The sequence below is a fragment of the Trichoderma virens genome, assembly GCF_000170995.1.
Source record: "Trichoderma virens Gv29-8 chromosome Unknown TRIVIscaffold_4, whole genome shotgun sequence".
NCBI classification, from domain to species: Eukaryota; Fungi; Ascomycota; class Sordariomycetes; order Hypocreales; family Hypocreaceae; genus Trichoderma; species Trichoderma virens.
Genome location: NW_014013745.1, coordinates 1,041,986 through 1,066,696, shown reverse-complemented (window position 1 = coordinate 1,066,696; position 24,711 = coordinate 1,041,986). Strand labels below are relative to the sequence as shown.

Genomic DNA, 24,711 nt, shown 5'->3' with positions numbered 1-24,711 from the left:
AGCGATATACGTACCGCAGCTTTGCATTTCAAATCGCAGGTCAGATGGCCCGAGGAGTTAAGGTACGTACTGGTGCGCTACGACATTGCCGGCTCAAGCTTACCGCCAGCCTTAATAATTGCCCAGAATCAAACGGAAAGAAAATCAGTGAAAGCTAAAAATTCCAGGCCCGCAAGATCCGCCCGACCCAGCAGAAAAAAAAGAAAAATCGATTGAAAAAAAAAGAAGCGTGAAAAACCCAGCTACGAATGGATCTGCTATTACTCTAATGCTTCGGGCGCTCGGTCCCTTGCCTGGGTCCCGTGGACGATGGAGAGCTGGACACGACTCAAGTCCGATACCAAGAGGAAAAAAGGAAAATTTTGCTGCGGCGATTAGCCTGCGTTGCTTTGTAAACTACGACTTTACGGCTATCCGCTTTGTTTCCGCGGACTAAGACCGAGGGGCGTGTATTGAAAAAAAAGAAAGAAGAAAAAAAAAGGTATGAGCTGGCGGGAGGATGCACGATGAGCAGAGAGAAACCCTTACGAGATGCATTGCCGTCCGACAATCCAGATCTTTGCTTTTCCCCCCCCACCACACCCCCTTGCTTTAAAATTGGCGAAAGGGCAGCGATTCCCTTGTGCCAGCAAAACCATAACGGGAGGGTGAGGATTTGCGAAGTTGCTGGCGGCTGGTGATTCGCCAGCGCAGCTGGATATTGGGCATAACGGCCCAATCGCACGAAAAAAAGGAGGGGGACTAGATAGAGCCGGAGTGACGGTGTGAGTGTGTTTTGCTTGCCGTCGTGATGCTTATGAGATCCGGCACCAACAGCCACGGTACATGCCGAATGGGTTTACTGCTAAAGCCCGCCCTTTCACCTGCTTTTGCCCTCCCCCCCTCCATCTGGCCAGAAGCTCGGGCTTGTAAATCCGGGCTTGTTTTGTCCGTCTTCCCTTGCTTGACCGAAAAACCTTGGCATACCTAGGATGTTTCTTAGGCCATGACTAGCAAAGAGAGCTAGAAGTCGAGGAATAACAAATCAGAGCGTAATCCCGCTTAACGTGAAAATGTTGCCGTTGTTTTGTAAGCCAGGTGCACGCCGCGCATTATCACCCCTTCACTATGTATTATTCCGTTGCCTTCTTTTGCTTTCGCCCCTCTAAGGCGTGACCAACGCATCAGACATGGGCGTAGCGGCTTAATTACGCGAGTGTATGAGGACAAGGTAGAAGGGTAGAGTAAAAACGACGAAATATCACCCTTCCCTCTCGCCACCCCACGTGAAATTCCCAGCTTGGAAGGAGAGAGAAGGGAGGGAGAAAAAAAGCAAATTCAAGGGCGTATATTGGATCTGGAGGACACTCAGAATAAGGAAAAAACGCATCAGCTTATCAGGCCATGTGTCGGGCGGGATTGAACCACACGCCCCCCCCCCCAATCCCTCTTCCTCCTGACCCCCGTTTTTGGTGTTGCGATATTTGCCATTTCCGTGCAGAGCTCTGCTTCTGGTGGTTAAGCTCGACCCTTGCTTATTTTTTCAGCACTATCGTTTTTACTTGGCTCGTTCGACCTTGTTTAGTCTTGTGCATGTGGTGTCGCCATTCATCTTAAGATGTGAAATGGTACGATTGCTCCGCATTGCATCTGGCCTTATCGTATGTAAGCAATTACAACCCCCATATCAAATCTCGGCTCGTCTGATGACTCCCGCCTCAGGCGGCTCTTTATTTGACCCCGCCCACCATCCTCACAAGATAGGCTGACAAGATCAACAAAAGGCGGCACGCGCTTCGCCGAGGGAGACAGAAAATAGATCATTTAGCAAAGATTAGATGTTGAAGAATATACCTTGACCTCATTTTGGCAATAATGCCTAGGAAGGCTTGGAAGTTTAAAAGAGCTCACGAATTTAAGCGCCCGCTCCGAGGCAATTTGGTCCTCCTCGGACAACGTCCATCCTTTTCGCGCTTACTTGGCCAATGTTCGGTTTTTGGCTGATTTGCTTTTGGGGGCCATCTAGGCGCTGCTATTGGCTGTGCCATGCCGTGCTGAGGCGAGCTCTAGGGGGCGCTCAAGTAATATCTTAGTTTGTGCTTCATTTGGTGTTTTGGTGTTAGTGTAATCTGCGCTTGGGAATAAGAGCTACAAAATGAGCCCTACAAGGCTTGAAGCCGAAAGCTTGAAGAGAATAAGCACGAGCGGCTTCTCCAGTTCTTGTCTATCCGTTTATCCAGCTACACACCCATTGTGAGAGGCGGGATGGCGGAGGTGTCGCGGAGATCCTCATTTCAAGCTCCGTCTGTGTGAGATGTGAAGCGGAGTCGACCATCAACTTTGCGGTTCTGCTGCGGACCCCGCGCGGATATTCGCCGTGGATTTTGCGGCACGATTATCTTGACAAGAGGCGGGGCCCTGCTAGATCTGACAGTGCGCCACATGCCAGTGCTGCTTTAAGTGTGTCAAGCCACATGTCGTGGGCTAGCGTCTTCTTTTTGTGCATAGCTTTGATTTATGCAAGTTTTGGAGTGTCGAGGTCAGTGGTTTGTACGATGGTTTTAGACTCGCTGTAAAGAGAGGTTGTTTTACGATGCAATGGTTAGTTGAATATATGCTCATGTTAACTGAAATTGTATGGTAACTAATCTATGCTAATTATGGCTGTAATAAATAAGACGTCTCTATTAAGTCTCTAATTGAATGCCCACATAATGCATGTCTCTAATAACCCTCGTGGAAATCATCGCTTCAGTCCTTCTATTCTCCATTTCGTATTTCTCTATGTTTTCCTCGTCTTGTGTCGTCTTAATCTATATTGTATAATAACTTCTGTCGATGTTGGTGTAGCTCAACTCTGAATTGCTCTTCGTGACAGCGGTGATTGGGTATTAGTGCGCGTTGTCTTATTGCTTCTCCGATACCATTATGCTCTCGATCCTCTTTTTGAATCTCAGCGGTAGCAAAAATAGCGCCGCTCCAAGAAACATGCAACCGGAGAAGATTTGGACATCCAGGTATACTGGGGAGTGCGATCGTCGAAGCCCCAAGGCCATGGCTTCGGCAACTGTAAAACCGTCAGCATCAAGTTCGGTTGACATACTGTACTCTAGGGATACATGTGCAAGATAACATACATGCTGATGGGATGGCAGAAATTGTCCAGACTATGGACAATGCAGAGGGGAGAAGCTTCATTCCGAAAGCATCAGCTAGCATAGGTCCGATGGTCTGTGAAGCCTTGTGTTAGCTTTTAATTTAATACCCTACCAAAAACGGGGGGCAGACAACTTACAGCCCAACATGTGCCAATCGTTGTCCCTCCAAGAATAGAAAACGCAAGCAGGATAGGATATGATGTGCCAGACGTCCAGAGGCATAAACACCATATCCCTGCCAGAGTTGTTGCCGAGATCACCATGTTCAATCTTCCCACTCGGTCGCTAAAGTAACCCACGATGGGTCTACCGATGGCCATTCCAAGGTTAGCCAATGCTCCCAGGATAGAGCCTTGGTGAGCAGTGAGGCCAATCCGGACGGCATTGTCCGGAAGCGAGAACAAGACGCATGTGTATCCAATAGTGCTAAGGAAAATCCATGCCAAAATTAGCAGAAGCTCAGGGCGCTTGAGGAGAGTAAAGTCAAAAGCGTTTTGAGTGGGCTGAATGTGCTTGTTCCTATCTTTAATCAGGATGATGCAAATAACGTTGACTGCAGCGGTGCAGATGGCTGTGATGCGAAAGGCCCAGGCAACGCTAATGTTGGAAATCATGGCTTCCGTGGACAAACTGTAAATGAGACCTCCAATACCACTTCCTGCAGCAGCAATTCCATTTGCAATGCCCTTTCTCCGGGAGAACCACTGGGGAATGATGCCAATGGTACCGATATATAAGAACGAACAGCCCCAGCCGAATAGTAATCCCTGGGAAAGAAAGAGATGCCATGACTGCTTGGCAAAACTTGCCCCAACCAGAGCAGCTGTCTCCATGACAGCTCCGATGAGTAGAGGGGGCTTGGTCCCGAAAACTCTGGTGGCGTGCGTGACGAGGGGGGCGATGAGGAGGATCTGAGACTGAGAGAGACCACCAATAAAGGAGTAGGCGATTTCCGATGTCCCGGGGAAGGCGTTTGTCGAGATGTAGTGAGTGAGATATACACCGAAGGCCTGCCATAGATAGACTTGTTAGATTCCTTTCTATTGATTTGAGGAGAAGCCGTGTTCTTGTTGATCTACTTACACCGTTGACTCCCCATGTGCTTGCCGTAATCATCAATTGGCACACAACACACACCCAGCCGTATCCGCCATCGTGCTCATCCGCTCGCAGTTGCTGTTCCTGTACACTGGTGTTTTCAAGTGTTTCTTCTGAAATAGGGGTCCCAACATAATCTGCTGCGTCGTCATCGCTGGAATGATTTTGTACAACCGTCATGGTACTTCCTATACAAGGGAGAAAAAGTCAAAAGGCAAAAATGTGTGTTTTGGGGGTCTGTAGAAGAAACAAGACTCAGGATGCAATCGAAATACGAGGACTTAATATCAAATTGCAATGTTCTTGATATTTTATTTATGTACTATTCCTTTCACCTCCTGCATACAAGTACATGTATCCATATATCTTCCCTTGCACTTATAAAAATTAGCATCAGCTCATAAGATCGCCCTCGGAATAATCTGTTCCGCATAGATATTCTACTACCGAGCCGTTTCCGATCGATGCAAGCTAGATTAACCAAAATCTTGATTGTATTCGTTTAGTACCTCGTTTAACTTGGCTATTCTGACGTTTTGGCGGATATACCCACAGCTGCTGTTGCATCTCCGGCACGCTCGCTGAGGCTTGCCTATCTCGGACTAGTGCCTGAGACCCCAAGACATCATCTTTCAAAGGTTCTACGACGCTGGCTCGGAGAAAGCGAATTGCCAGGCAGAAGCAAATTCACATCATTTGCTGCGGGTAGCTGACTGTTGAATATTCTTACATGTGGGCATTTGATTGAACTATTCGGAGTATGTCTTGCTGAGAAATGAGCCTTTGTTTGCTAACTATGATATGGCCCCCTCTGTTCTTCATTATGTCATCGTGACACGGCTGGTAACCGCTCATATATGTATGTGTTTCGAGACATATACACACATATGTACATACCGGGCATATCACACATCATGTGAATAATTTGAAATGGCGTATGTTTATATGGACACATGCCAACTTACACTATTAAAATAGGATCTTGGACCGTTCACCATGTCCTTTCACTTTATACCTGTACAGTATCATCATCTTTGACTGTGCTAAGCTTTGACAACCTTGAGAAATCGTTAGAATTGATGCTGACCCGGTAAATGAACAATTGCTATTGTAATCTGACTTACATGGTCACTCAAGTTGTCATTTGCTCCCCTCTCCGTAACCCGAATTTCGTCACCAACTCGAAGTAAAGCTCCATTGGGGCCTGCAAAAGACCACTGTCCAAAAACTGGTTTGACTGGACAGATATGTTAGCCCTACCATTCTATGAAGAAGATGGGAAAAAGAAATCTTACGAGGGTATGCCTTGTTTACACGTCTATCTCTAGCTATCAAGCCATAGACTTGTTTGCTTCGTGGGGATCCAGTTCCCGTCTTGATGTCGGCGTTGACACTCAGGCAGCGAGGGGTCTTGAAGACACAGCGGACAACTGCTTTTGGCGTAGTTCCGTCTTCTGAAAATACAGTAAGTTCTCTCCAGTGGTCTTCGTCCCACGGCGCAACAGATCCCACGTCGACGTGGATATTAGTACGGAAGCGGAGCAAGACATCTTCTTGCCGATCATCTGGTGGCAAGCGGGATCTGACGTCTTCTTCGGATGCTGTTGATGTAACCAAAAACGGAGCAGCATCTGCGAAACGGATTCGTTGCGGTTGGAAATGGTCACCGGCGGCCTTAATTGTTAATGGCAGCCGGTGTTTAGGGATGTACGCCGCTCCAGGGATCTCGCGGCTGCCTGATCCGGAGATAAACAGTAATCTCGTGGGGATATCGAGATGTTTGCTAAAGAACTCGGCTGGGCCGTCTCCCATATCGACAGCCGAGGCCTCGGTGCCGAATACACTCACTTGATATGACGGCGCGTCCAGACATGACAGCGGTGACGGCGTGAGTGGGATAGTGATTGAAGATTCTGGTCTGGCTATCGTGTGTTTGATGGTCAGTTCCGACCAATCATCGTTGATTGACGGCTGGAAGAGCACCAGCTTATATACCCGCTTGACGGTAAGGTGTTCGGCCAGATGAGGCCGTATAGTCGGGTGACTCCGAGGATCTCTGACTAGAATGTACTGCCGGTCAAAGCGAAAGCCTTCGCTCGTAATCTCTGCAATCGAGACCTCAATTGGAAGGAGTGACTTGACGGGATAGATGAACAGCTAATTAGGTGTGGTGTTAGCAAGTGTCTTGTGGCTTATAAGACTGCGGGCCAAAGGGCAGGACAAGAATCGCTAGACCCTGGACCGCAGACTTGAGATGAGACAGTAATGGGACGAACTCGGTACCCTTTGGATTTTCATCTTGCTGCCTGACTGCTGTCGGTCAGAGTTGCCGCATCTACACGTAGTTTTGCGCTCAGCATCGCTCGGCGCTCGGCCTCATCACCACTATTTTGGATAGCGCAGACTGCAGGGAGGCCGTCACCATTCGCTGCTCTCTCGCGAAGTTATCCGTCCACCAAAGCCGTTAATAGCGTTCCTCGTGGGCCGCAAAAGAGTGCACGGAACAAGACAATGAGCTGCAGCTGGGAGGAATGAGAAGGAATGAGAGGGAACAGCGGAAGCCAAAGCTCTAGCGGCCGTTTGAGCAGCAGCAGTAGCCACAAGTGCTGGAATTCAATTGACGGGAGATATTCAAGATGGATGACAGTGTGCGTGCTCATCGGACCCTTGTCACTATGATAGCATGCCTTGCCTTGTGTGGAATAGCCTCGTCGGAAGCCGCTATTCCCAACATGGGCATTGTCGGCATTCTGCTCACCTTCGCCGTGACCAGTCATTTGCTGGCTCTGTCTCTCGATAAACCCAATACTGGACTGAACTCTCATCAGCCCGTTGAGCCACTCACGCGGGGCGCTCGGTGACTCGGCCCAGGGATTCTTTCATCATTCAATCGCAACCACACTCGTTCTGTATTAGGATCAAGGGAGCGAGCATTGAGAGTCTGGCCCGTCGTGTTTGATTGAGCCGACGCAATGGAGGTTTCCACCGTGCCTTGTACTCTGTGCAGGAAACGGCGGGTCAAGGTATGTGTCGTGTTCATGGCGAGCAGCTACGCCTATTCGGAGTGTGCGGTGATCTCACGTCTTCCTAGTGTGACAAGCGCTTGCCGGGCTGTGCGCGGTGTGAAAAGGCATCTCGCTCATGCCCCGGATACAACCATCTACGCAGGTTCCTCGATGAGAGCCAGAACCTTCGAAAGAAGTTCTCTTCGGCTGGTGCTAGCCCGCAGGCGAGTGGCCTTGTCAAGCCCGTAGACTCGCAGCTGGTGGCTGAAGCTGCTTCCACTGTCTCGTCATTTTCTGGTTCACTCGATTCATCCTTGCTACCCACGGCGGCCTCAGGTAGCATTGATGTTGCTCAGACCCAGGCAACAACTCCAACTTCAGCCGACGCTCAGCTTCCGTCTCAAGATGATGCTCTGCATGGCTCTAGCCTGGAGGGGGCTGACCATGACAGCTTTTCTACCAACCAAGGGGTTCACGACACGTCCTTTATCACGACTGAGAGTATCTCTGACTCAGACTTTGACGCCAGATTTTTCGACATTGATCCCCAGATTTACTTTGCTGACGGGAACAACTGTTGTGGATTCATACCATCTCTCTCCTTGATAAATGATGCCAATGGCCCGCAAGGGCCATCTCTCTCCTGGCTTGGTGACGTTAATTTGGAAGGATATTCACAGCCTGGATATGAAGCGGACGCAGAGCGATCAGAGCGATCAGAGAGACCAGAGACCGAGTTCTCATCTCCAATGCCAGACTCTTCGAATGAGGCAGACCACGAAACTGCATATCTGATAAGATATTTTGCCGAACGAATCAGTCCATGCCTGGACGTATTTGATATTGAGCGATTCTTTGGACACATTGTTCCTATAAAGGCAATACGAAGCCCGCTTTTACAGAATGCATTGGCTGCCATTGCGGCAAAGCAATTTGGAAAGACGAAGCGAGAGACGTACTCGGCGAATCATCAAACACCTGGCAGGTCGATGCTAGAGCAGTACTCTGAAGTAGCTCATATCGACTGGTTTTACAAGGCAGCAAGTTTCTATGACAAGGCTATTGGTCATATGATGAGATTGCTACAAACACTACGTGACGGCAGCCCTTCTCCACCACCTGGAACACCATCGTCGATGGATTTGACACTCAACCTTCATTCAGCAGTGTCACCATCGTTCAAGAGGCGCCGGATCGAAAGCAGTCAGAGTTCTCATAATGTTGTGGACGATCTCCTGGCGGCAATATCCGTATTTCTTCTCTACGAATCTCTTGATAATCGATTTGCAGAAGTCTCCCGGTATAGTTCATTTCTTCTATCCCCAGGAACCCTATTGGCTAATGATATCCTGAATTAGACACATGTCCGGCGCACAATATCTGCTTACCTTCAACCTAAAGCAAATCTTCGATAGTACCGAATTTAATCCTCGCGGCGGAGCTTCCTCCGGACTACAGACTCGAAGAGCCTGGCAAGCGTCTTTTTGGAATATTGTCTGCATCGACTGGGTTACATCTTACACTGGAGAGACCCCACCACGCATTGACATAGAAAATCTCGAGTTGTGGAAAGCAGCGGGTCTACCAATGTGTGTTGTCAATGGCATTCATCTACCCGTCTCGCTCTGCAATGATGAAACCTCGGGCCACCAAATGCAAATGACGGAGACGATGGCCTGCAGAAGCCTAATATGGGTCATTTTGAAGACACTTGCGTTTGTGGCTGCTGAAAAGGGCAGCAACAAAATATCAGACAGCATCTCGCCAGATGCTGGAAAGACAGATCGAAGCTCACTCCATAAAATTCAAAGCTGGGATGATATCTCCCAACATCTCGACAACTGGTGTGCTGCGTTGCCAGACACCTTTGAGCCTTGTGCAAGGATAGCACAACGATATAATAATATACCTACGCCTTCGGACAATATGCCGCCGAGATCGGAATTTCAAAGCGCGTTCCAGGAACTCTTCTACGCTAATGCCATGTGCGCAACAGCTGCAGTCTTGTATCATTTTGTACAGCTTCTCCTCTTGTTGCACAAACCTCTGAATCAAAAGTATTCAGAGTCACATGCGGAGTTTGTGGCTAAACGCCTCAATGCATATCGCCAACTTTCGGCTCAGATTGAAGGGCATGCCAATGAGATATGTGCAATATCCCTAGGACGGCCAGATGATCCTGTTCGACTGCACATGGTACAGCCCTTGTATATAGCTGGGCTTTGCTTCGAAGCACATGAGCAGAGGACGGCGTTGGCCCAACTTCTTGCGACTATACAGCGGGAAACTGGGTATTCAACCGCGGAGAGAGTTGCAAATCTACAGCAGCAATGGGGGTGGGACAGTACTCCTCCAGCACTTGATGTATCATAAAATCATGCTACAGATACTTGGAAAATGAATGAACAATTAGCATATCCAGATGCACAGACGCGTGAGAAGTTGCAAAAGGATTTGCTGCAGATGAAAGCTTGATCACAAAGTTAACGGCTCTAGTATATAACACAAAATGGCAGTGATTTGAAACAATTCATCTACATGTACTTTGGGTTATTTGTCTTGTTGTGTACATAGTTCCCGTAGTTGTTATGACTTAGCTTGAGCCATGAATATTACGGCATCTCACTTAACATGAAGGTACAGTAGACGTTACCAGCTGTCGGCGCTATTCTAGGAAAGGCAATTGTCAGCGAACCGTTAGCTTTTGGCATTGAGTTTCAAGACTCATTTGAAGAAGACGAATTATATGCTTCCTATATAGGTAGGTATACGTAATACTCAAGAAAGACATCAATGGACTAGTCAAATGAATTGTAGGAGGAAATCTGTCATTTAGTGAGTGGCTGCTGGACATCTACTAATCTTGACGTATCATTCGTTTCAAGCCAACACATTATATACGTAGTCTGAGGTGCTCCGTTTATGAGGGTTCAGGGTCAAGTTGAAGTAGGACATACTAATATTGTTTTGGGGATATCTTATGATTTAATGTCAACAAAATACATAGGCCATGATGAAAGAAATGAAGCAATGCATTGCAACTCACAGGAAGTGAAATGTGTATCTCATTCTCTGTTCTTCGGATCCCGTTTACCGATTGCTTTCTAGAGGAAGTTCAATTGGGTTAGCATATATATCAGAGGATTACTATTAGTAGTAGTCACAAATGCCTTAGGCCTGCAAAAAGGAGCAGTAGACGACGTAGATATCCGCAATCTTATATCGTTTTCAAGAGGTTTTCGCCCATTTGCATGTTGTGCATAGCTTGCATAAAACGAAACGCCACAGATGGGATGGCCTTGAGAAGACAGCAACAGCACTAAGCCTAATTTGAGTGAACAGAAACTCTGCTTATGTAACTCAGTGCCATGTTGTGGCGCCCCATGTTGTGGCTTTGCGGCAACTTCCTGCCGACTGATTACTAAGGCTGAATGGCTTCATCCTCTGAATCATCGGTTACGTCGTTACGAATCCTTCGTCTATACCATTGATACGCCATGAACGCCTCTGGGATCGAAATCGAATCCTTCGATGGATAATCTATTTTTATAAGGCCTATCAGATCTGAAGATGAGATGAATGGCATCATATCTTCCTTCTCCTCGATCCTCGATCTGAGACCAAAAGCTGGGGTACAATCTCCCAGCAGTTGAACCGTCAACCTCAGTGGCGACAAGAAATGCTTAGCTACGCTTGGTTTCGTTATCCTGGCTGCTTCTACATGTCCGAAGACCAACCGGAAAGTTTCTCGAGGGCCGAAAGAAGTCACCTTGAGCCTCAATCTGCAATCTGATCGCGTGACTCTTGTCTTGGGTGCCGCCAGTCCCGTGTACTTTGATCACGATGAACACGCCTTCGAGCCGTGGTGTTTCGTGAATCCGATCCACCGATGAGTCTGCTTTGCGTGAATACCGCTCCGATCGCGGTGCCTGCGTGATCGGGTCAGGTGTGCCGGCCTTAACCAGAGCTCTACCCTCTTCTACGTCTACACCTGTCCACTTTCAGGAACAAAAAAGACAAAAAGTCGGAGGGGTGTGAAGGGCGTGGACGATCGACTCAGTCCTTTAGTCGCGAAATTCCGGCGTCCGGTATCCATTCTGTCCATCACAAGACCGAGGATGCCCCACTTCGCCGGCATTGAGCTCCTCAGTTGCACGGGCAACATCGGAAGCAATAAAGGCGATTCGAACGGTTTTTACAGGCTTGTTAGCTTGCAGCTTGCATTGGGTTTCGGTTCGGACGAAATCGATCATTTGCGTGCTCGGAGGGTGTTCATTGGCCAGCCCGGTGGCAAATCGAAAAGTCCATGGACTCGGGTCCCTCGCTTTCGTTCTGTCAGCGGCTATTTGGCTTTCCCCCGCATAATGCTGTTTGCTGGAGCACCACGGACTTTGTCGGTCCTAGGTAACGCCCATGGCTGATAGGGCTGTCGGTGGCTGTCGGATCAAGACTGGATCAAGTATCGCCAGCAACGCCTCTGTTAATGGCACAACGCCCAAAACCCTGAGTACGAGGTAAACGATGGTAGCTTGCCTAACGAGCTGTGAGCTTTCTCTCGGCGGCCATCTTCTGAGTCTACATTACAGTTTGGTTTCCGATAGATTGATGCCGACAGCATCCAACCTTGAAGCTGAATAAATCCCGTCCATCCAAACTATCGGCCATGCCCACAAGGCCGAAAGAACCAATCACTGAGAAGTCTCGGCTCACTCCCTCATGATCGTCATAGAGTCTATCGCGATCCGTGAGGTGGAGGGGGTGTGAACCGATGCACAAGCATTTGTCAGGCTTTGACTCCCGATTAGCGCCGGTACTGGTTAATCGCCGCGACCGCGACTTAGGTCTTACTGGCACCCTCAATCGCGGAAGAGGGGACGGAGGTTCAGCAGCCTCATGTGGCAGCCACGGAGTTTGTCACATCCTCGCTCCAACCCGTGACTAATGTGGTGCCGGGTGGTGCGGAGGTGTGGACTTAAGCACCCGTCAAGTTGGAACCGGAAATAGCACAACACTGCTCGCCTGTCAGCCTTAGCGGAGGTAGAGGAGGGTGAGACTTCCGGCTGTCCTTTGGGTTTAGGGCGGTGATTCAAACTCAATGCCATTGATCTGATTACTGAAGAGGAGTTGATTAAGCTTACAAGGGCCCGCGCTTAGCAATAGGCTGCCATCCCATAACCGGTGGTTCACCGGCTTCCCATCTTCTGGAGGCAAGACTCAGCCAATCAGCCTCCTAGAATGACCATTTACCGTTCGGAGTTTCGACAAGCCGCTTACTCAGACTAAGATGCCTCAAGACTATTTTGAGGTCGCCAAGGTCGCCAAGCTCATACAGCGGCAGCACTTACACGCGGGGATTGGAAGTCTAAATGACGGTTAAGCGACCGCGGCTATTCGCTTCGGCAAAGTTAAGATTTGACCAGCATATGCCTTATGAGGATAGCTCTTATTATGATAAGGCGTGTTGGGCTTTGCCTAAAGTCTCTCTAGTGCATCTGTCAGATACCAAGCGAGTGTACCAAGCCTCGTGCTTTGGAGTCTAACTTGACTTTAAGGTTTGGCTGCTATGTTGGATAACTTCATGGAGGCCTCTTTAAGTAAGAGTTTATACTCTTTTCTACAAATGCCTTTTTTGGGATAGTGAAAAGTCGATACCCATCTGAGAGCAGAATATCCTTTCCCCACCTCGTGATACCCCTTCGGTGTACAGACAATAAACAAATTTGGTCTATAGAGAGACTTAATCGATTTAGAGAAACATACAGTTTCTAAACCGTGCAAGTTATGTACAAATTGGCTATTACACTTTTGCAGCTCGTATTAGAAGTTTACTGATTGGTCGTTTGGGCCCTCCTCCTTGTGGTGTCGTGGTGGTCGGCGATCACTCGCCCTGACCCCTCACTTTCATTTGGATAATCTGAACTTTCTTTTTTCGAGTACTCTTATAATCCAACTCCTATGTCATTTTATTTTACAGGATTCACTCTCTAAGTTTCACCGAGGCTAGCTACGGTGGTGGTAATCTCGCTGTGTCTGTGTCACCTAAGTTGAGGAGAACACATCGCATTCAATACTATAAACACCTTAATTTCCAATTGTGGCCAATTCGGCTCCCAACTGGAAAGATAGGCCACCAGCCGCCAGAGCACCCATAGCTGCAGCTTGAGAAACTGCCTTCATTTGCGTGGCGCAATCTCCTACTGCAAACACTCCTGGCATGCTCGCCTCTCCAAAGGGCTGGGATGTTTTTATATCCCCTGAAGGAGTAAGCTCTAATCCCAGCTGCTGAGCAAAAGGCCCATTAATCTGGTTCATCGGTTGGTGTACCTACAATCGATGAGCTTAGGAAACATTCTCCAGTAAAGAGACACTGATTTATAATAGAAAGCGTACTTACTATGAAGCCCTCACTGGCTATCTCGCCATCTGCAAAAGTAATGATAACCTCTGAGCTCCGCTCTTTCCCTCGATTCAGCTGCACAATCTGCCGGCTATCGACATGAACACGCCCTTCCTTGGCATCCTTATCGGTCTCTAAGAGTGATCTTAAGGTGATGGCTAGGTCCTCAGATCCATTGGTATAAATTGTGACATGAGCACTTAAGCGATGAGCCATCCGTGACATGTGCAGGGCTACGGAAAGATTTGCGGTGTGATTCATAGCCAAGACCCCAGGGGATTGGACATTGCGGTCTTCATAGCCTTCACAAAACAGGCATGCGTATCTTACAGCATGTTAGCACCGTCATGTCGTTTCGCTTATTTCATCAGATGAAGTTACTTACATGCCGTATGCCCAACAGTCTTGATATCCCGGGATGTCAGGATATGAGTCCTTAGAACCAGTAGCTATGACAAGCTTTCCTCCAGTCCAAGAACATCCCTGAGCATCCTCTAGTTCAAAATGCCCCTTTTCATTTCTTCTGGCTCTCACAATATCTGTCTTCTCAAATTGGATAGTCTGGTATCTTGCCAGTATATCCTCCCTGGCTTTAGCACGGAAGACGCTGGGGGGCGTATGATCCCAGCCGAGGTAATTATGCATATGGGTAGCCCGCTCATTGCGATAGATGGCATTATCGAATACAATCGCAGTGTATAACTGTCGTGCGAGGCCCGTAGCTACTGCGAGCCCAGCAGGGCCGCCGCCAATAATGAGTACATCCAGAAGCTGGGGGATCATAGCCATTGTTGAAGGATGTTCTGGTATATTCGCGGTATAATGACTGCTTGGTAACAGATTTTATTCGGTGCTGAGTTTCGTATGTTATCTGTCTGCGGATAATGGTACAGGACGGAAATTAACCAGCTCAAGAAGTTACGCCATGTGCAGTGTGCTTAGATACTAGTTATATACTTGCCTACCCCCTATCCCCTGGCTTTCTCAAAAGTAACCGGGGGATTATATCGAATCATCAATGTGCATAAGACCACCCTGCAAAATGTCTGGCGGGAAGATATCGATGATACTTGAGCCTCTGTGGATACAAGAACTAGAATTGAGATTTCGGCAATATATAGCCAGACTGAAAAAGTTCAAGTGGCACGCCGCTTCGTTGCTTTGTTTCCTCAGATCTACGGCAACCTAAGTTTATCTCATCTACCATAATATTTGCACCAGAACGGCATATATCGAGACGTATTTAGCACCGACTAAAGCCAGACCAACACTTGCCTCTTAGTGGCCTATTCTTACCAATCAACCAAGACCTCGAGAACAGTCTCTAGCCAAAGAATGACTGGGGAGACAGCACCACTTCTTCCCGGCCGTATGGTCCTTATAATGCTAGCCCTGTTCCTGGGCATGTTTACCGCCAACCTCGACGCCACGATTCTGGCCACGGCCGTGCCCAAGATAACTACCGAGTTCCAAAGCATCGATGACATTGGTTGGTATGGCTCTTCCGCCTTCCTAACTTTTGCCGCCTTCCAAACGAGCTGGGGTAAGGTGTACAAGCACATCGACATCAAATGGTCTTACCTGGTCTCCCTCCTCGTGTTCGAGATGGGTAGCCTTATATGTGCCGCAGCCCCGAACAGCACGGCACTAATCGCCGGCCGCGCGGTTGCCGGCGTTGGAGGAGCCGGCCTCACCACCGGTACTTTCGTTGTGATCGGTCATACGGTACCGCCCCGGCGCTAGCCCGCTTTCATGGGTATTATGGGCGCAACATATGCCCCTGGCGAGTTTTGTCGGTCCTATCGTTGGCGGCGTATTTGCCCAGACCGTTTCCTGGCGTTGGTGTTTCTGGATAAACCTCCCCATTGGCGGGCTTGCTGCCCTCATCATCATTGTTTTTCTGCGCCTTCCAGAAGCTGCGAGACCCGCAGCTATCCCGCTGCTGGAGAAGCTTTCACGGCTTGATCTGGTTGGCTGTGGTCTCATTCTGAGTGCAGTTGTGTGCTACCTCCTGGCGCTGCAATGGGGCGGTGTGCAGAAGTCGTGGTCTGACAGCACCGTCATCGGTACGCTCGTCGGCGCTGTGCTCTTGTCAGCTCTTTTTGCCGCCAACGAAGCCTAGATAGCCGAAAGAGCATCTATAGTTCCACGGCTTTTGAAGAAACGACGAATGTTTATCACCCTGCTTGTTGTCTTCTTCAACTCGGGTGGCTTTTTCATCCTTATCTATTATCTCCCTATATACTTCCAGTCTATCAAGGGCGACGGTCCTCTAGAGTCTGGTGTGCACAATCTCCCCTTCCTGGTTGCTGGTCTGTTCTCCATGCTATCTGGGATTTTACTGAGTGTCACCAATCAATGGGTTCCTTTCATGGCCATCGGTGCCGCTCTTAGTGCTGTTGGAGGCGGCCTTCTCTATACCCTAGACATGAACACTGAAGTAAGCAAATGGATTGGGTATCAGATCCTCGGAGGTGTATCAACGGGCTTTCTATCACAGATTCCTATCATGGCCAACACTGCAGCTGTTGAAATGGCGGACATGAGTACCATATCGGCCATGACACTGTTCTTCCAGCTGGTTGGTGGGTCATTCTCCGTCTCTGCGGCACAGTCCATCTTTACGAATATACTGCTTGACAGTATCAAAGCAAGCGACGTAGGCTTGTCTAATACAGCAATCCTCTCGGTTGGAGCGTTTGAGCTTCGCAAAATGTTTTCAGCTAACCAGCTGCCTGCGATTTTTGCTGCCTATATGAAAGCATTGAAGGGTGCCTATGCGTTAGCTACAGCCATGCTGGCTGTCAGTGCAGTCCTGGCCGTCCTGCCTAAATGGGAACCACTGAGAACATCAATGCAAGAGGAGGAGGATTCAACAGACCTAGGTGTGACGGTCGGTAAGGATCATATTTAATCTGACTCGAAATGAGTGGTTGGCTCAAGCGGTATTTAACGATAATATGTATTCACGGGAAGATTCATCTGTTAAGGATTGCAGAAGCATATGGAGCACTCAAATTTGGAGCGAATCGCCGGTTATTCAGCTGAAACAATAAAAGTAATGGTTGCAGCCAATTCTCCCAAGAATAGTGATTTACTGACTTGCGCAATATACTATCTTCAAATGGCCTTCTCAAGAGCCTGACGGGTTAATCTGATATCGTCTGACTCTGCCTCCCAATACCGCAAGTGTGCAAGGCACACTTTCAATGCTTCATGCGCGGCTTGCTCAAGAGACATCCTCTGCAGAAGCCCAATTTTCCCTGCACAAATAAGTATCAGTGCACGACAAGCTGTCTCGCGGCACTTGAACCATGTTCTAGCATCTCTATGCCTCAATCCGAAGTTGAACAAGGGGTCAAGGCATAATAGTACCGCCTTTTGAGCCAGTTGCCGTAGAGCGTCATCAACCGGCCAGCATTGATCTCTCCTGTGTGCAAGGCAGTATAAGAATGGGCGGTAGATACGCAGCTTGATATTGGCTGAACGCAACCAAGGAGCTAGCTGGAGCTCACTAACTGTCGACAAATCCAAGGACTTGTCAAAACAAGAAATGGCGAGAGGAAGGGTCTCTTGCCATCGCTCTATCTGCCTCTCAAAGTCACATGCCGTTGTTATCATGTCGAGTAAATTCATGCTCGCCCAGGAAGATGGAGGCATCGTATAAAACGCCTGGTCGACGCTATTTGAGAGCCTGGAGAGAGAAATCTCAGAGAGGTAGTTGAACCATGTACTCTCATGAAGCTCCTTAAAATCTTGGATATCAGCAGTGTGGCTGGATGATGGCGAAATATTCGCGGCGGAGGATGCTGATGTGCTGTGGTATTGGCTATCATCTAAGCCTTCCACGCTCTTTGGTGTCGGAGGTGAAGGGAACTGGTAGGGGTAGTCTATGGTGTATAGAGCAGATCTGGGTAACTCGACCTCAGCGCAAACTTCACTTGATTGTTATCAGCATCGTATTTACTTTGCCATATCTTGCACAGGGCTCACCTTTCGGACTTGATGCAACTCCAATACATTCGCTGCTCAAGGCACTGCCTCAGCTGGTCATGGCAGTCATGCTCGTCGGGCAGCATCTCTATATCACCACCGTCTGAATCATTAGTAATACGCACCGCAGCTTGAGTCTTGAGATATACAGTGTACAGCGATGAAGCCTGAAAGAACGCCTGCCAGGCTTCTACTGGACGTAAGGTATACAAAAGGTATATGCCGGACAATAAATGACAATGACATGCCATAAGGCTTATGCCTAGCAGGCCAAATCGCCTTCTGGCAGATTGATAATACGACTCGGCTCTTAGACGAGATTGAGCTCCGTCTTGCCGTGATGAAGAGCTGGAGAGAGTCTCTATTGTATCCGTGGACGAATTGAATGGATCGGCTATCGCGCCCAGTGCCGCAGCAACAAGCTGTCCAAGGTTATTCTTCTCATTCACCAATTGCATGGAGATATGCAGAATCGACGTGCTGCTTGACCTCAAAATAGGTTATGCTGGCTTACCACAAGACAGGTGCGGGGATCCCACTGTGGACCAAGTTCAGCAACGGCTCTCCCATAATTCATCAGAGTGGTGCAGTCCAAGATTGGATTCATTATGTGGACCATCCTCAAGAATCTTGTTAATAATGCAGAGATTTCCTCGCCATCTAGACGTGGCATCCCAAAAGCCGGGCTCGTCCCGTGGTTGGAATCTTGCACATGACTAGTACCTAAAACGTCAAAGGCCACCCCATGGGATGGTCTATTGATGCCGAATACCGGCCATTCAAAAACATGACCCATAGCTGTAAATGCAAGCGAAATGGTAGTAACCGAGCTGGTAGCTTGAATCTCACGCCTTGATTCAGTGGCTGGCGGTAGCCTCCTCAGTAATTCGTGCAGAATATCGAGGACTTCGGAATTGCTCTGGTTAGAGCTAGGGGAGGTGTTGCTACTCATCCGTTACTACGTCAAGTCCTAACACTAAGGTATATCACATACGATTGTGGCCCATATCTTGGCGGCTCAGGATACACGCATTCACAACCGAGCCGGACACACCCGGAGCAAGAAGGCTTGCCATTTGAACACCTGACTTTACGAGCGCGGCACACCAAACATGCTGTTATGGCACGCTGGCGACGGGCCGGTCCGATATTGTCGGTCCTATCATTGTTGGCACTTGCAAGGAGGGATGGACTAGTGCCGTCTCTCCGCCGGGAGGACCAGCTAGCATTATTGCGTTGTCGGTCCATTTCGGAGTCTGAATCTCGTTCGGAATGACGTGGATATATGCAGGATGAGATGATGAATGAGAGAAAACCCTCGTCTGTCACGGCGGCAAGACCGACATCTCCGACGACCTCAGCCGGTCCCGTTTTGGTCGCTTGTCTAGGCCGCGGGAACGGAGCCGACGTTACCGAAGACACATAGTGGCAACGCGCGTATTGCGCCACAATAAATATCCCAGCTTAATGGAGATGGAACTGTCATAGGCCCGAGAGTTGGTTCTCCAATATTATTCTCGGATTTGCCCACATGTCTAGGAGTGGAAATTATTAAATTATTGAAACATCTGGATTTCTCATATTATCTTTCCTGGATTATAGCAAGTAGAGCATACATGTAGCTCTTAGGCGTTGTAAGGCCCTTTGTTGTGCCTACACGTAACACGCATTTCACTTTATGATGAAAAGTTTAGTACAAACCGTTTATAACTGTGAAATGGATTGGAGTACTCTATTGAACTGAAGAAATGACAAATATACTCTTTTTTTGTTATAATAGTCATCAAATAATTTCATCATTGCTCTATTCGTAGTATACCTGGGCTCTGGACAATCTCTGTCCCAGCACTTTCTTCGGTCTTACACCAAGATAGGAAGTATTCTATATAGCTATTCAAGGAACTGTGAGTTTCTTCGCCGTCTTCTTAGACGCTCTCCCACCAAAGCCCCATCCGATCTGGTGGGCGACGTTGATGGTAACACCCAACTCATCCGCCCATGCCCACACTAAACCTGGATTTTTCTGGAACATTCGTCCTGCGGCAATCAAATCCAACGGAGTGTCGTCTGCGTCTTTTCCTTCGATAATCTCCTGCGCCACGAGTCCCGTTTTGATGCTTCCCACAGAGCTCACTAGCATAGCATCGCCAACTGCTGCCTTGATGGCCTTCGCAAATGGCGCCTGATAACCAGGTCCGCCGACGACTTTCTGTTGTGCGTGGTTACCGCCGCTTGACACATCCAGTACATCAACTCCACGCTGGGCCAGGATCTTGGCAAACTTGATGCTCTCCTCCACGGTCCAGCTTGGACCATTCCAGTCTGAATTTGTGTCCAGCCAGTCAGTGGCGCTAATGCGCACAAACAAGGGCATATCCTTTGGAATAATCTCCCTTATTGCGTCAACAATTTCAAGCGCAAGGCGCGTACGATTTTCAAAGCTTCCTCCGTACTGATCTGTGCGATTGTTTACCGCAGGAGAGAGGAAACTGGAGACAAGGTAACCATGGGCAAAGTGCAAATCGATTACATCAAATCCGGCCAGGAGAGCTCGACGCGCGCCGGAAAGGAAGTCGCTCTTGAGTTGTGCAATCTCAGCTAGGCTTATAGCTCGGGGCTTGGGGTAATGCTCGTTGAATGCTTCATCACTTGGTCCCACCACGTTTGATGGCCAGCCGCCAACCGCCTCGGTGGCTGTGGCTCCAGAGCTAAGCCAGGGTGCGACTGTTGAAGCCTTGCGACCAGCATGGGCAAGTTGGATTCCGATGAGAGCATTTTGGCTATGGGCAAAGTCGACATGCTTCTTCAAAGTATCGACGTGTGCGTCAAGCCAGATGCCTGAGTCTTCCGGAGTGATGCGGCCATTGGCCTGCACGGCAGTTGCTTCAAGCATGATGAGGCCCGGCTAAGTCACTTGCATTAGTTCACTATAGAAATAGATGGGGAGAGGAGCTTGAATGAAAGGCATCACTTACACCTCGCTGGGCCATACCACCATAGTGAGTTATATGCCAAGGCGTGTGGAAGCCCTCGTGTGCACTATACTGGCACATGGGGCTGACCCAGATACGGTTTGGCATTTCAAGGCCACGGATTTTGAGAGGCGTGAAGAGTTTGGGGATGGGATTGCCAGACGGTTGGACAGCGGTCGCGCTGCCAGCCACCGGATCTTGCTCAGGTGTAAAGAATGGGACGCCCTTGGCAGCGACGTTTGGAATTGCCGCTGAGCATTTCGCAGTCTTCTCAGGGGCGGGTGTTCCAGCTCGTGAGACGATGATGCCGTGGTGAGGATGAGAAATGTGAGGGTGAGAAATGCGTTGCGTGAGGTATGCGGCCATGTTGTACGGCTACTGTTTTGTTACTTAGGATGAGTGTAAACTAACTCAAATGTACTGAGATGAAGATGTAGATGCAAATCAATTGAATTGTTCGTGGTAATCGGGTGGTTTAAATATGTGCAAGTGGTCCTTTGGAAGGATTCTTTCCGCCCACATCATCTGGCATGATGACGAAATTGAGGTCAGAGACTAAGCTTGATTTCTCAGCTTCGTCTCTACAAGACTATCGCGATGTCCGAACGTCCTGATGCAGCTCCATCCCATCAGGATCGACAGCAACATCTGCCGCACAGATCCGGCAATTTCGGTATGATACCCGAACAGCCCTGTGGGGAGGGGAGATATTTCATTACTCCGCATACGTGACACAATCCTGTACTGTGAAAATCCTTCTGCTGAGGAAGCTTTCCTTACCAATCATAGAAGATAAGCTTCATTGCGCCACCCTACTATACCTCAGCCGCAATGTAGTTATGTACGGGAGCCGGTAGCCATGATTTTCTTCGCCAGCGGCACACTTTATTCATATACAACAAACTTTTGCCCCTGCCAGCTATGGTGGCAGCACTAAACCTAGAAGATGGAATTGCATTCACTAATGGCAACATGGTTATCATGTCTCAGGTAACAGAGTTATTGTATGAGGGAACCAGCGGCCACAGGAGTTATCACCCACGACAAAACTAGAACTGCCGAGAATGGGTCGAACGTCGTACTCGCTTGTGATGATGCTTCTTTGCCGGCATGTGGGTACCGAAAATGCCGAGTTGGTTTGGTGTTTGGGGACTGAGGAATCTGGCCAGTAATACGGGAAATGCGGATGTACGCAAGCTTATTATCCCTGTCGATCAGTCCAGAGCCCATATCTGAATAAGTTAGCCAGTTGGCAACCCAACTTCGCCCAGCCATCAGCCAATGGAGAGCAAGCCTGGCCTCATTATTCTGACCACAGGTCCCCTCTTGTTTGACACGTCCCACTAGGAACATTGAATTCATCACCACTTCGAAGTTGCAATGTATTGAAAATCAAAATTGATATCCATAGCCATAGCTCACAACTCAACCAGTTCCTAAACTATATGTAAGCGTAATGTGCAAACGCCAGGCGGGAAAGGAGAGACAAAGTAGCAAACACGTTTGTTGATGGATAGGAGCTATTATCGGGGTCAAGAGTTAGTTATATACCGTAGAGAATTACCACAAGAATCATATTTTTCGAAACAACTTCATACTGTAGCCCGTTTCGCGGAGTATCTAACATGTAGAATATCACCTGTGATTTCCCCCCGTTTTAGTCACTGTCGGTACAGTAGAAACCGAAATAGGATGATCAACCAAGGAAGGTTCCGGTACCATTGCATTTGGCTGTAGTCCCTCACAGTATGCGTATCTGTGTGGACCATCCCCGAACATTTCCCAGCTGTAGTCACGTACATGTATTATTAGGGGCGTTACAAGGCAGAGTGCGTACCCTGAGGAGGACCCTCTTTCAAGGCTCCAATTATAGGGTCCGTATTCAATTAAACTGATCACTGACCCCTCAACCCATCAATGGGGGCTTCCAGGTCAATTAATATACGCGATATGGGCTCTACGGTTTACTGAGCAGTCTATACAGCGATATCCGTGGCGTTGATGGCTTCAATTAGCTGCGTTAACAGTCAAGCCATTTGTCCTGTGACACGTATACTTTCACCACAACTTGAAGCCACCAGGCACCTTGGACTGAAACACTCCGATAGGGTCATACTTCTTGCTGACCTGGCGGAGGAAGTCCAGGCTACTCGCCCCGTAAGAAGCTAGCGGTGACTGGTGCGGGCCTGCATAGTTCAGATACTCAAACTTCCGCAGCACCCCTTTTCGCTCAGCGACCGCCTTGATAGCCGTAAAGGTGTCTCGGCCTTGCCGGTAGATAGAATCGTTAGAGCTCGAGTTCGGCCAGAGGGCAGAGAAGAGTAGGACTGTTCATGTCAGAGTCAGACCTATGGACAAGTATCGTGCATATACATCCTGGCGCGAGAAGATTCCGGGGCAGAGCAACTTACTGACACTATTGCCATCCTCGGGTTCTAACCCGAGAACGTTCCCTCCGGTGGCAGCGGCATGTGAAAGCATCACAGATGGCAAGGGCTCGAAGGCAAAGTTCCATGTGACACCACCGGCAGGATTGAAGTTGTACAACGATCCGTTTAGGGTATTGAAGATGTCTAGCATGGTCTCGCTCGACGTCCCGAACGTTAGCGTGGCGAAAAGCCAGTTCCTATCCACCAAATTCTGCATTAGGTACATTCGTCCTCTTCATAGGGAATTCGTCGGCATATATATCTTGGGGTGGTGGTTAACTCACAGTGGCGGAGTGGGATTCTCCGCAGCCAGTGAAGCCACGGTCGTGATCTCGGAGGTGTTAGAGATGCTTGGCACGGCCTCGAGGCCGCTGAATACCTCCGGGTGAAGCACGGGCTTCGTGTAGACGGCCGAGCTGCTTAACGACCACGCCTTCGCTGCCGAGGCGTAGAGCAGGCCCGTCTGGACGGACACGTAAGGGTCGAAGTTTGGCGAGGCAGCGATGCCGGTGAAAGCGTCGAACACGGCACCAGCCTGGGATACGTCGTATGAGATGGTATTCACTGACATGTTCCCCTGCGGAAACGTCGTCAACTCATAGCGCGTTACAACGCCAAAGTTGTTTCCACCGCCTTTGAGCGCGCGATACAAGTCGGGATGACTAGCCGCGGAGACGTTGACGAGGGCGCCGTTTGCGAGGACGACCTGTTTAGGAAGTCAGAATGCGGGAGATTGGAATATGGGAGGGAGAGCGATGAAGCATAGCAAAGAAGAGGGAGCAACAAGTATACATACCTCGTACTCAACAACACCATCACACGCCCATCCAACACGCGGCGAGAAATGCGAGATGCCACCGCCCAGGAGCAGGCCACCAACTCCGACGAGACCGTTCCTCCCACCAGCGGCAGCAAGATGGAAACCGTCCAAGTAGCCGTATACATCGTTCCAGACAGCGCCTGCCCCGACGGCTACCGAGGTCTTATCCTCGCTCAGCACTGTCGCGTTCAGGCTCGTCATGTCGATGGTCACGCCGCCCTGAATGTTGGCGAAGCCTCCGGCCGGTGTGTGACCGCCACCTTTCACAGCAAACTGACACCCTGGTAGCCGTGATGTGGTGAGGATTGTCACCGCCTTGCTAACATCCTGTGCGGAACGTGGCCGGACGATGCAGGCCGGCACGAGGGTCGACTCCTGTAGGGAGAAGTAGTCACTCTCGGCGAACGGCGTGGTGGTGACTACATCGCCCAGCGCTGAGGCGAGACGAGCGCACTGCGGCAGGTCAGTATCGTGTTACAAGTAAGGTAATGAGAGAGGGGAAAACAGGCTGGCCTTACGCATGTGTCATATGAAGCTGCTGATACAGCAGCAGCCGCTGCCAGCGCAGTGGCCGTAGACGATTCTGCGAGTCTCATGATGCCCAGTGTCGACGCTCTGTACGAGACTCATACAAGACTCAGGGAAAGGAACACAATTCTGTTACCCTCTCATGCACACACTATATAACTGCTGTGCCATCCTCGCGAATTTCGTCATCGCTCTCGAACGCGTCAGTCGCTTTTGCGGCCCTAACGCGGTCGTCCGCGGCTTTGGCATGATTGTACTCCGTAGACAAGGGACATTCGGCCCGCGAGGTGTGTTTAGCCCGAAAATATTCGGCCTCTCTCCAGTTTCAGTGG

The 24,711-nt window shown here is 49.2% G+C and overlaps 9 protein-coding genes across 9 annotated transcripts; 3 read left to right on the top strand and 6 right to left on the bottom strand.

Moving 5' to 3' along the window:
• Positions 1–2,885: 2,885 nt before the first annotated feature.
• Positions 2,886–4,415, bottom strand: TRIVIDRAFT_31506 (uncharacterized protein; the record flags this gene model as incomplete). The annotated part of the gene is made up of 4 exons (XM_014103276.1): positions 2,886–3,046; positions 3,117–3,210; positions 3,275–4,147; positions 4,221–4,415. 4 exons carry the CDS (start codon positions 4,413–4,415, stop codon positions 2,886–2,888), a joined length of 1,323 nt encoding a protein of 440 aa, XP_013958751.1.
• Positions 4,416–5,278: 863 nt separating this feature from the next.
• Positions 5,279–7,012, bottom strand: TRIVIDRAFT_219999 (uncharacterized protein; the record flags this gene model as incomplete). Its single annotated transcript, XM_014103275.1, has 4 exons — positions 5,279–5,293; positions 5,360–5,472; positions 5,531–6,392; positions 6,692–7,012. 4 exons carry the CDS (start codon positions 7,010–7,012, stop codon positions 5,279–5,281), a joined length of 1,311 nt encoding a protein of 436 aa, XP_013958750.1.
• A 195-nt stretch (positions 7,013–7,207) lies between these two features.
• Positions 7,208–9,613, top strand: TRIVIDRAFT_219998 (uncharacterized protein; the record flags this gene model as incomplete). The annotated part of the gene is made up of 3 exons (XM_014103274.1): positions 7,208–7,258; positions 7,327–8,540; positions 8,599–9,613. 3 exons carry the CDS (start codon positions 7,208–7,210, stop codon positions 9,611–9,613), a joined length of 2,280 nt encoding a protein of 759 aa, XP_013958749.1.
• A 3,708-nt stretch (positions 9,614–13,321) lies between these two features.
• On the bottom strand, positions 13,322–14,420 carry TRIVIDRAFT_31354 (uncharacterized protein; the record flags this gene model as incomplete). Its single annotated transcript, XM_014103273.1, has 3 exons — positions 13,322–13,564; positions 13,635–13,962; positions 14,023–14,420. The coding sequence occupies 3 exons, from the start codon at positions 14,418–14,420 to the stop codon at positions 13,322–13,324; spliced, it is 969 nt and encodes a 322-aa protein (XP_013958748.1).
• Positions 14,421–14,972: 552 nt separating this feature from the next.
• On the top strand, positions 14,973–15,380 carry TRIVIDRAFT_219996 (uncharacterized protein; the record flags this gene model as incomplete). The annotated part of the gene is made up of 1 exon (XM_014103272.1): positions 14,973–15,380. One exon carries the CDS (start codon positions 14,973–14,975, stop codon positions 15,378–15,380), a length of 408 nt encoding a protein of 135 aa, XP_013958747.1.
• Positions 15,381–15,411: 31 nt separating this feature from the next.
• TRIVIDRAFT_219995 (uncharacterized protein) lies at positions 15,412–16,551 on the top strand (the record flags this gene model as incomplete). The annotated part of the gene is made up of 2 exons (XM_014103271.1): positions 15,412–15,703; positions 15,764–16,551. 2 exons carry the CDS (start codon positions 15,412–15,414, stop codon positions 16,549–16,551), a joined length of 1,080 nt encoding a protein of 359 aa, XP_013958746.1.
• Positions 16,552–16,757: 206 nt separating this feature from the next.
• Positions 16,758–18,878, bottom strand: TRIVIDRAFT_61328 (uncharacterized protein; the record flags this gene model as incomplete). The annotated part of the gene is made up of 4 exons (XM_014103270.1): positions 16,758–17,577; positions 17,631–18,052; positions 18,145–18,559; positions 18,625–18,878. The coding sequence occupies 4 exons, from the start codon at positions 18,876–18,878 to the stop codon at positions 16,758–16,760; spliced, it is 1,911 nt and encodes a 636-aa protein (XP_013958745.1).
• Positions 18,879–19,524: 646 nt separating this feature from the next.
• On the bottom strand, positions 19,525–20,968 carry TRIVIDRAFT_61327 (uncharacterized protein; the record flags this gene model as incomplete). The annotated part of the gene is made up of 2 exons (XM_014103269.1): positions 19,525–20,535; positions 20,606–20,968. 2 exons carry the CDS (start codon positions 20,966–20,968, stop codon positions 19,525–19,527), a joined length of 1,374 nt encoding a protein of 457 aa, XP_013958744.1.
• A 1,692-nt stretch (positions 20,969–22,660) lies between these two features.
• TRIVIDRAFT_189843 (uncharacterized protein) lies at positions 22,661–24,447 on the bottom strand (the record flags this gene model as incomplete). Its single annotated transcript, XM_014103268.1, has 5 exons — positions 22,661–22,929; positions 23,014–23,228; positions 23,316–23,566; positions 23,828–24,247; positions 24,370–24,447. The coding sequence occupies 5 exons, from the start codon at positions 24,445–24,447 to the stop codon at positions 22,661–22,663; spliced, it is 1,233 nt and encodes a 410-aa protein (XP_013958743.1).
• Between the last annotated feature and the right edge of the window lie 264 nt (positions 24,448–24,711).